The 12,022-nt window shown below is 38.6% G+C and overlaps 1 protein-coding gene across 1 annotated transcript in view; it reads right to left on the bottom strand.

Annotated features, from left to right (window-relative positions):
* Positions 1-12,022, bottom strand: part of NOTCH2 (notch receptor 2) — a 179,067-nt gene that overhangs the window by 121,112 nt on the left and 45,933 nt on the right. The window contains exon 2 of the mRNA XM_028163310.2: positions 3,348-3,429. Within this exon, the coding sequence (XP_028019111.2) occupies positions 3,348-3,429 (82 nt within the window). The remainder of the gene's footprint in view (positions 1-3,347; positions 3,430-12,022) is intronic.

Genomic DNA, 12,022 nt, shown 5'->3' on the forward strand with positions numbered 1-12,022 from the left:
AGTGGGATTTGGAATGGTTTATATTTGAAAGCCTGAGAAAACAACTTGAAAGTGATTAATGACAGCCAAATTTAATTATATATTTACACCTCCCAGTAGGACAAGCGAGAGAATGAAATGCCTTATCTCTCTGTAGTGAGAGGGCTTTATTAAGATATGACAACAACTATTTAGGAGCAATAATTGAGTTTTATGCAAGATTACACCGGTTCTCCTTGTCTGGCTCCCAATCTAATCACAGACTGATAGAGTACTTAGACTCTTAACAGTTAGAAAAAACAGTTGAGCTGTGTACAAAACTAACCTTTAAAAGTACTTATTCTCATCTGTCTATGTGATCTTATCAAGGATTTCTGTAACTTCCATAAACAACCATTATAATTTAGCTGAATCAATAACATTATGCTCTTTAAAGAGACAGTCAGACACCTTCTACTTTAAAACATTTTCCATTAACTCCTACCCACCCACCCCAGTAAAAAAAATTTGGCCTCAGCTTTCTTTTCTTAATCCAGTAAGCAATCTCATGAATAAAAAGACAATCATATGTCCTGCATATCTGATGTAATTTTTATAAACCTTCTAAGTGTTCTAATATTTATTACCATTTTGTGAAAATAGTATTTACTGAGCAAGCTGGAGTAACTTCTTTCCCCAGGGAAAAAAAGCAAAGCTGGTGAAGATATACTGAAAGGTCTGCTAAATAAATGTTATTTTTACTTAAATTTTGCTTAACGTTCTGTGGAGGTTGGCTGGCATGGCACTGTGGAATGACTGATTTGGCTTCCCTGATATTGTTCTTGCTTTTCCTGTGTCCACTTATGTTGACACTGATACTCCTGAAGATGCTAACATTACTTTTATTGAAGTAGAGAAACATCCTCTTTTTACAAGTTTTGTTGTTCACATCGGTCTCCCGAAAAGATCACCTTGCCCATTTTATTCCCTTACTCTCCTTTTCTCTAGAAGCTTCTCTCCCTCACAACAGGGTTGGAAGACATCTGAGGGATGTCCAGGACTATATTCAGAACTATATCCATAAGCAACCCACCCCATCAATAATTAACAAGTATCCAGGGACAGAATTCAGGCAGCTCCATTTTTGTAAATCACAAAGTGAGTTTCCTGTTTCCTAGCAACGCTTCTTCCAAAACCTAGGGTCAACTTTGTCTCTCTCACCTTGGCTGCAGAGTCTGAGACTAACAGCTCACAAATCTGTTTTCTCCCCAAAATGACCCTTAGTGTCCATTCCTGGTAAGTGCTCAGAGATTGGTCTCCTCTACAGCCCTCTTTCCCCATGTCAGACCACAAATATGTAGGCCAACACTTAGAACGTATTTGAAATTCTCCCTACATAAGTCACCAAGTTGAATTATCTCTAAATAGAACTAAATTGCCTCTCTGTATAGTACTACCATCCTGAATGCTACATGAAGCCAACAAAATTCTCAGAGGAAAGGACCAGTTTCTACTTACTTAAGACAAACAGATTTAAAGACATGTGAATGATATCTACTGAGCACTTTTGGTTCAAGAAACATATCGTTGAGTGCTAGCTACATACCAGGCGCTGTACTAGGCATTAACTGTGCAAAAGCACACAAGACCAGGACTTCACACTCTAGTGGGAGAAACAAACACATCAACAAATGATCATAGTATAATGGGTTAACTACCACGAGAGAGATAAATAATAGAATAAAGCAAGTAACTAAGACACCAGATGCCAAAAAGAGATTAACAAGATTTCAGTGGCCAATTCTAAGGTACTAAGTTCCTTTCCTTATTATCTCCAGTTGTGTTTCCATTCTAAGAGAAGACTACATCACATGTTTTTGGTTGGATTTTTTTCCCAGCCAGAAAAACTAAGTGAACAGCCCATAATCAGTTACATAAAAAATTTCATTTCCAGTGTTATATTTATTCCAATCCAAACAACCTATTGTTAAGCTTTACTGTCATCACAGCTTAAAATATTTTCACTTTGGTGAAGAAAATTTTTTCTGACTCGGAAAATTCTTGCTCATAACATTAAAGAACTTAGATCCTGTTGTCAGAATAGACTTGATTGGAAAAATGTCATTATTATAGTTATGTTTTTCAGTTAAATATCCAGAAAAGAAACAAAACCATGTTGGATAAACTCACTTCAAATGCTTATCAAGGGCTTCCCTGGTGGCACAGTGGTTAAGAATCTGCCTGCCAATGCAGGGGACACAGGTTTGAGCCCTGTGTCCAGGAAGATCCCACATGCTGCGGAGCAACTAAGCCTGTGCGCCACAACTGCTGAGCCTGCGCTCTAGAGCCCGCAAGCCACAACTACTGAGCCTACGTGCTACAACTACTGAAGCCCACGTGCCTAGAGCCTGTGCTCCACAAGAGAAGCCCCCGCACCACAACGAAGAGTAGCCCCCGCTCGCCGCAACTAGAGAAAGCCTGTGCGCAGCAACAAAGACCCAATGCAGCCCAAAATAAATTAATTAATTAATTAATTTTTAAAAAATGCTTATCAAGCAAATACTTCTACCAAAGCAAAGAACAAATATATCCCATAAAAGTGTTAAAGAAGATAAATGTCATATTACCAAATCTTATTTTCCATTAAAGAAATAGAATGGAAACATGTTCCTATCAAAAATTTTCAATTGAGGTTGAAGGGGGAAAAAAATTATCCATAGGCAACCTAGAGAAGCAATTTATGAGATTACCTCACAGGTTTCCTCAAACAAAAAGTATGGCTACACTAGAGGATGATCAGAGAGAAAGATAAGAAATGCTCTTGAGGACTAGCCTAAACCTCCTAGTCCTATCTACTCCTCATCCTTATTCTTTTAAACCTATATAATGACGTTCAGCCACAGCCCCTGCTCCCCACCCCATCCCTACAAGCATGTGTGCATCTTCTCTCACAGTCTCTCTTTCAGAATTGATTTTTTATATTAGATTTAAAAGTTTCACATGGCTGTAGTATTTACTTACAGTCGGCAGAATTAAAGTTAACATCTATTTGGTTTGACTTAAAAACAAGATCACAGCTAACACATTGAGAAGCGATTCTGAGGCTTTGCCTTAAACTGAAAAATGTAAAAGAATGTACTCACTATATTTAACTAGCTATTCACTGAAAGTCTTTTTCATAATGAAAAAGATAAGACAGTAAGTTCTTCTTAACCATTTATCTGACATCCACATCCTCATCCCCCACAAAAACTACATCAGAAAAGTTAGAGAACCAGTAACATTTCACAGGAGTATTAAAAATAGAATAGTATTACCATATCTTGTCCAATTTCCTACTGAGGAAAAATAAAATACATAAAGAAGGAAAAAAACAGAGAAAAACTTACTTGCAGTACCCTGTACCATTGTGGTAGGTAACACATATTCCTTCATTTACACAGGGCTCATAGCCGTCCCGACATTGCAATGCTAAAAACGAAAACAAATACACATTAGAAATAAGTCACTAATCATAACCCTCAGATATCAAAGAAACATCATCCAATCCAGGTCAACATTCATTCCCATGTCCAACTTGATTTAGGTTTCCCTTTAGAGTTTTAATCATCTTTTTATCTTTTGGCTCCTGCGGTCATAGAAGTACATAAGCTCATCCCAAGAGTCTCTTCCCACAATAACTGTTCTGTGGGCCCGAATGGTACTCTTAATTCTCTGTGCCTCTATCTCTCTGGCTGTTACATCCCTGCTTCCCAATGATACTAAGAAAAATAAAGCTATACTATCCATGATATGCCATGAGCATCTTGGGATTTGGATACTTCAGATGAGCAATGTAAGGATTCATCAATGAATATTTAGGAAGACCTGGGTAGATACTAGGTCACCATGATATTAATGAATTACTTAAGCCTCAGGTGAAGTTTCAAAACAGGCCACTTCAAGAAATGATCAGAAACATCAATAATATTCATTCAACAAACTGTATTTGAGAGCCTAGTGTGTATCAGACACTACATTAGGATCCAGAGGAAAAAGGGGAAATGGAATTCATAGAGAAATGAATAAAACATAATCTCTTACTTTAAGGGGCTCACACAAAGATGGGAAGTAGACTATAAATAGAGATTGTAGAGGAGGGGGGATAAAAGCAAAGAAAATGAAAAGTTAATTATATATATATAAATAAAACAATAATTCTCAAATTCTTGAACCCTAGTCCCTTTAATAAAAAGGTACTTCATCATCCTAATCCCTCCCAAAAGCAGACTATCCAGAAATAAACAGCAATAGTAGAAACTTTCATTGATTTCAGCTAGAAGAGGAGGAAGGCTACCCAAAGCCTCACTGGCTGGATAATTACAGTACCTTGATTGTTTAGCTTTTAGAGTTGGAATTTTCATCACCAAAATGCTTATCAAGAATACTAATAACAATTGGAAGGGCAAGACAGAAAGAAACCTTGTCAAACAATGAAAATCAAAATTGAAGTCCATGAACCTTTTCTGGAAGATTATTAAGATCTTCATCTCCTAGGATGGTTCATGTATAAATACCTGAAAGCAAAACCGAGAAGTCTCCACTTTTGAGTTTCCTCTGTGTGTACCACTCTATGAATAAACTGCAATATCAGAGGCTCTAGGTCTGCCCTTCCGGGGCACCAAAACCAGCTTCTTCTCACAGCAGGGCCCAGGCACAAGCTGGATGTTAGAACAGATCCTCCATTAACAATTACTGCATAAGAGCCTTCTATTTGCCCAGTACTGTTATCAAGTGATGAAACCCTTTGAGAACATGTTTACAAAAATCTCAGCTCTTGAGGTAATAATATTTTTAAAAACTAGTGATAACAATAGCAGCTAACACATAGCACTTACTAAATACCAGGTATTGTTCTAAGCCCTTTACACAGACTATAATTCAGCCTTCCCAACAACCCTATGAAGTAGTTAATTTCATTAAACTCATCCCACAGAAAGGATAAGTGACCCGCCTATTGTCACAACAGTGAGTGAAAGAACCAGAATTTGAACCTAGGGAGTCTGGATCTCATGAGAGAGTCTGTGCTCTTAACTACAGTAATACACTGCTTCCCACCATCTGACCTTTTTCTTCTCAAGATGGGCAAAATAGGTATTATTATACCCACGTATTAGAAAGTGAAGGCCAAGGAGGTTAAGAGGCCTCCTCATGGGGCATTCCTCCATAGCACTAGCTGTGACACTGCTGGGCCTTACTGAGTCCAGCCCCGTCTCCATGACAGCTATTGGTATCACACAAGCAGTCACTAGGCTGCAGACCGAGCAGGCATATTCAGGAAGAGGGTCATCTTGTTGTCCATATCCCACTTCCCTGTAGGGCTCAAATGCTCCCTCTTCCCACACTGATAAGCCCAATGCAACAACTATAATTAAAACAGTTAATGTCAGGTTATTTCCTCCATACCAAAGTTCTCAAACTGATTTTTTTATTCTCTTTAGACACTTTTATTAGTTTCAATGAGAACTTCCTGACTTTTTTTCTATTTGCTTTTTTCTTTAAATAGGAAAGGAATGTCCCGCAGGCCCAGAGCAAGCCAGAGTTCTGTCCTCCCCCTGCAGCCCAGAGCAAGCCACAGCTCTGGCCTCCCCCTTGCAGGAATCCTGGGGCAGTGGAGGGAGTCAGGAGTCCTGAAACCCTGGCTCTACCACAAACTAGCTGCACTACTGCAAGAAAAGCACAACCTCATGGGGGCTCAATTTCCCAACCTGTGAACCAAACTGGGGTAAACTAAATGCTGCTGAAGGATTCCCTGTGTTCCAACAGTGACAACTCCCTCATTAAAAGTAGATGAATGGCATGCCTGGTACCTAGAGAAATCTATCCAGAAGGACAAAAGGAGCCAGCCACCCATGACTCAGAAAGCCATGGGTGCAAAAAAAAAAAAAATCACAGTCTGTTCCTATTAAGCATCCTGGCAAATCATTACAGTGACAGGTGCAGAGAAATACAAACAACCTAAAGTCAATATGTGGCAATCAATCTAGAAAATAACTTCACAGCCTAGCCTTAGTGAACCAATCAAATTCAGGGACCAAAAAGGAGGTAGGCTCACAAGGCTAATAATTAATGCCATCTGGCTGATCCGTAGGATCATGCTACCTTGAACCTTTAACATTTACAGAGCCATGGTTCTCAAACTTTAGTGTGTATCAGAATCATCTGGAGGGCTTGTTAAAACACAGATTGCTGGACTCCACCCCCCCGTTTCTGAGTGAGTCAGTCTAAAGGGGGCCTGGGAATGTGCATGCCTAACAAGCTCCCAGGGGATGTTGATGCCGCTGCTCTGAGGGGCCACACTTGCAGACAACACCTGTACTAAGGCATGATGGGCCACTTTAAGGAATCCCCTAAGACTATATAATCCACCAGAAGTCTTGGATGATCTAGACGACAATATATTGCCTGGATGAATAACAACAACAACAAAAAAAAAGTGAAATTTGAGACTCACAACTTTGCTCAGAGGCTATTTCTAAATGAATACTGTAATTATCTGTCATAAATATAGAAGTTAAAACTTTGATAACTAAAAACCATGACAGTGAGTGAGGCTGGAAAAGATCTCATTTCAAAATTCAATTTACTTTATTCCCCAACGTAAAACACTTAAATTTAACAATAAAATTAAAAGCAGCTTTATATTTGTAAAGTAAAAAGTGAAATGTTCCATCGTATCAGTTAGACATTAAACTGATGTTTTAATAGACTCAGAGAAACCGGTCACTCACAAAAGGAGTGACTTTTTCCCTTATTTTCATCTTAAGCTACAGGGGTTACTCAATAAATGCTGGCTGACGAATATCAATCTCATATATGTGCGTGCCCCCTGCTCCCAAAAGGGGCAAAAACAAAAAGAAGCAGTGGATTCCAATTTCATCACTCCATCACTTGGCAATGTGACACAATATCTAGAATATTTCCAATTTTCACACATTTTCTGTACTGCATATTTGGGGACTAGTCTTCCAATACTCAGAAACATACTTACAGACGGAATTCCCTGGAGGTCCAGGGGTTAGGACTCCACACTTTCACTGCCGAGGGCATGGGTTCAATCCCTGGTCGGGGAACTAAGATCCCACAAGCCTCAGGGAGCAGCCAAATTCATTTAAAAAAAAAAAAAAAAAAGTACTTACAGAGCATCTACTATGTGAGGTGCAGGCCCTGATGTCAGCGAAACCATGGTTAACAGAATAAAGTGCCTGTCCTCATGAACCTGATTTCTACTAGGGAAAGACAGATAATGAATAAGTAAATTTATTTATTATCTCACAGTGGTAAGTGATAGATTCTATTGGAAACAGAACCCAGTTATGGAATACAACATAATCAGGAAGGCTGGAGGTGTAGGGACTTACTTTAGATAAAGTGACTAGGAAAGGCCTCTCTCAGGTGGTTTCCCTTGAGCTAAGACTTAAGTGAACAAGAATCTTGAAGATATGGGGAAACAGTGATCCCAAGCAGAGGAAACAGCAAGCGTAAAGGCCTGGAGATGGAATGAGACTGGTATTCCATGTCTGTATGGCTAGAAATTATTAAACAACGGGGAGGGTAATAGGAAACAGCAAGGCAGGCAGGCAGGGGTTAGATTACGGCTTCTACTCTAAGGGTGAGCGTGAACTCCTGGGCTGCTCTAAGCAAGGAAAGCAACACAACCAGATCTGTGTTTGAAAAAAGTCAAGACTGTTAAATGTTCCAGTGTGTGAAGGCTTTTCTTCCTTTCTTATATAAGCTTATGAAAGTCACCCCATTTTAGACTAGGCCGAAGCCACTCATTTTCTCAGCTCCCCCGCAAATGGTAAGGATTTTATTCTAATCCCATCTAACCTTCCAGAATGACAATGTTACAAGTGTCAGTCCACCACTCGCTCATCTGCAGCGGCTTTCAGTTCTTAGTTTTCAGAACTTATTCTCAGCTTGGCTTCAGAAGAACCAGTTGAGAGGTGGATGCAGTACCTTCGGTAGGTACAGAGCCAAGCTTGGCACTTTTTCTTCCAGGGACGAGTCATTCCTTCCTTCTTCCAGTCGAAGCCCTCACCCTGGCCTTCAAGATCGCAGCCTACATTATGCGCCCAGCATTTCACCTCGAACCGCTTTGAATGCAGCCTCTTGCTTGAACAGACCACTGTGAACTCAGTTCCTTGCCTCCACTAGTATCTCAGCTTCCTCTGATTGCCACTTCCACTTTACTATCTAAATTCTGCTCCGTCCTCCCAGGCCCAGCTCACCTGCTGCCTGGCCCGCAAAGCTTCCCCTGGACGTTTCTGTCCTCACAGGCCAACCCCTACCCTTGTAACACTCATAACTCACAATTTAGCATTTAATTCTGTACTGTCTCCTAACTCTCTCGGCTTTTACACTTTTAAGTTCCTAGATGATAGAAACCATTTCTTCTCTTCTGTATATTTGAGGCAATATAGTTTAGTGATTGAAAGCATAAATGCTGAAATCAGGATCTCAGTTGGAATTCCAGCCCCACCATTTACTATCTATCTCTGTATCCTCTTTGTACTTTCATTTCTTCATGTACAAAATAATCTCTCTCAGAGCCCTGGCAAGAATGAACTAAATTAATACATTTAAAGAGCCTAGAACAATGCCTGACACATAGTAAGAGCTCAAAAAAGGACTGCTCACATAGTAGGTACTTAAATTCTTTGTTATTGACTCCATGATAAATGGTGGCTTTAGAGGAACTTGTTATATCAATCAAACCCCAGTTTAACAAACTGAGAAATCTGGAAAAATAGAAGAGCCCTAAGCAATTTAGGACATAATATCAATAAATGGAATAAATTCTTCCCAGTTGCCACCAATAAAGGTCTAGTAAAAGATATCCTGAACTACTACAAAAAAACAGTCACTCACTGCTCAAAAAAAAAAAAGGTATACCACTGCAAGCACAGTGAGAAGTAATTCATGAAAGGTAAAATAACACTATATATGAGCAAAAATGTCATTCAGTTTTCATATGGTGCTTTTACTATTTGTTGAACGACTACTCTGAGTATGGCCCTCTACTAAGCACTGCATGAAAATCAAACAGGGATAAAACAATTCCTATTCTCATGGTGCACACAATCTAGGGAAGTTAGGAATAGGGACAGATAGAAAATGACCTACCCAAATGACTCTAAGATAAATAGGAGTAAAATAAAAATTGTTTTTACTGTATACCTTTAGCAGACCCTCTCAATATCAATTTCAGAATCACTCCAGAAAGAACCTTTAAGGAATACAACACAAACCTTTGTTGTTTAGCACTAAGTATAACTCAGTCCAGACAAGGTTCTAGTAAAGTTTATCAGCCTCATTTGTATATAAATACTGCAAACAACAGAATAAACTGTCATTGATTTTTACCAGTTCCAGTGCCTAAGGAATTTGCCCATTTAGGGACAGGACCAAGATATCCAGACTTAATGGAATTGTCCTTAAAACTTCCTCTAGGCATTTACCTAGGTTTTCCAGGGCTTTTCAGTATCATGCCAGCTACATATGACTGGTTTAAAAGCCTCCCTTTGTTTTAGAAATCTCTAACATGAGTAATTAAGTCTGCACCCCAGCCGGTGTAATCTGAGCAGCCTTCAAATGTGTTTCACTTGTTGCATTAATATGTAATTGTTTTAAATTGGCATTACTTGTTGCTTTGTAGCCTCTTCAAATAAGCCTCTGTCGTCTATCTCACATGATTTTTTTCATATCCTGCTCCCTCTGTCTGCAGGATGGCATCTGTTTGTGCTTTTACATTCACTGATGACTCAAAAGACATTTTAATGCCTTGAATGGCTGGGGTTCCTAAAATATGTGAAGAGGAGGCATAGAAGGCCCCTTTAATTTTCTTTTCAACGTTTATGCAAATTTCAAGTAGCAGCATTTGAGAAAGATGAAGTCTGAGTTTATGCCCTAGGACCTTGGCTGTGGCTGGCTGCTATTGCTTCAGGCACATGGTGCTGGAAGAGGCTCAGTAAAATGAACAAAGCAAAGTTTTCTAAAATGACTGCTTGCTTTATTACCAAAAATAGGAGAATTGAGGGCAGACAGGGAGACATCAGGGATTTGCAATAAGTCTCTCAGCACCCTGCAATTTCAAACAATAAAGCTTTCGCTAAATTTTTTATTCCATTTTTTGGGATTAAGCCATGAAAAAAAAAAAAAAATCCAAACAAACAGAAGAAGTGCAGAAGCTTCAAATCCCAAGTAGTACATTGAAAGAAAAACAAAATGGAGAAACATCTGTCTTCCTCCTTGAAATCTGCCTTGATTAAAAGGCACATAAATGAAACAAGGGAGATATTAATTTTATTTTCCTGATAGCGTTCCGAGGATTTCTATGCCCCTTAAAGGTATCATCTAATAGAACATTTGTTTTCTACTTAAGAGATGACGATACCAGACCCACAGAAATTAAGGCTTAAGCTATAAGATTCATAGCAAAATATTACTACTTTTCAAAAGCAGGTATGCCTTGATTTAAGAAAATATAACCAACAAAAAACTGAATGTATACATAACATAAGGGTATTTTTTAAATTATTAATAGCATTTTTGTTTTATAAAGATATTCATCCCAGTGAGTTGGTGAATCTATAATAATCTTTCATTTTAAAAATTCCAATTTTTGTCCTATTTTATAATGTTGGATTTATTGCAAAAAACAAAATTTGGCACATTTGCTGTACTATGTTAACATATATTATGCACTGTGTTTTTTTTCTTTTTCTTTTATTTTGCTGTATGTTTAAAGACTGCAGAAAAAATTTACTTATGAGTTAAATTTTAATTTCTTAGTTTTGGGGATGAAAATGGACTTCCTCTTCCATATGAAATGCAAGATATGAAAAATACACATATACTTATAAACCATATGTGACCAATTTGTTAATAATCATCTCTACACACACATACATTCTTCCACCTGGAAAATACTTCCCCTCCCTTTCTTCCTTCTCCATCTTGCTAACTCCTACTTATATTTCAAATCACGAATAAAGCATTACCTTCCTTAAGAAGCCCTCAGAGACCCTCCAATCTGATTTAAATGTCCCTCCTCCGTACTCCCCTTACATCTTGGGCAGATGCATTATAAATGAAGGCTCACCAATTTCTCTCCACCTCTGAGCAAATTCCCTAAAGGCAGTGACCATGATTGGCTCATCTTTGTATAACCAGGACCTAGAACAGTGCCTGGAACGCAGCAGGTATACTCAATATTCATAAAATATTCAATGAACTAACTATCTCTAACTTTGACAAAACCCTTTAACAAACTCAACAATCGGTTTATGTGTTTAAAATATTCCAAGGCTCCAATTTTAATAAGCACGGGGATACCCAAATGTGACTGTGCCTAATAATTCTGATTTCATATTGTGTAAGGAGTAGAAAAGTAAAATAAGGAGGAAAAAATGGTGCAAATTTCCTGGCCTTTAACAGGGATGAAAAGTTGAGAAAGTGGAACCATACTTTTTAATCTTCACAAAACTAAACATCTTTGGAAGTTCCTATCTTAAATTTTGCATGAATAAAGAAACAGCCTCCCCCGTGAATCTTAAGCCATGTGTATTATGGTAAGAATTGATTTAAATGGTTTGAACAGAAGCCAAATAATTTACATCTAAACAGCAAATGCAGAAAACATAGGTATAAAAATTCCAAGTGAATGCTAAGCTAAGATAGTATGCTTTTTTTTTTAAAACATCTTTATTGGAGTATAATTGCTTTACAATGGTGTGTTGGTTTCTGCTTTATAACAAAGTGAATCAGCTATACACATACATATATCCCCATATCTCTTCCCTCTTGCATCTCCCTCCCTCCCACCCTCCCTATCCCACCCCTCTAGGTGGTCACAAAGCACAGAGCTGATCTCCCTGTGTTATGCGGCTGCTTCCCACTAGCTATCGGTTTTACATTTGGTAATGTATATACGTCCATGCCACTCTCTCACTTTGTCCCAGCTTACCCTTCCCCCTCCCCGTGTCCTCAAGTCCATTCTCTACACCTGCACCTTTATTCCCAT

This window comes from Balaenoptera acutorostrata, chromosome 1 (genome assembly GCF_949987535.1).
Source record: "Balaenoptera acutorostrata chromosome 1, mBalAcu1.1, whole genome shotgun sequence".
NCBI lineage: Eukaryota > Metazoa > Chordata > Mammalia > Artiodactyla > Balaenopteridae > Balaenoptera > Balaenoptera acutorostrata.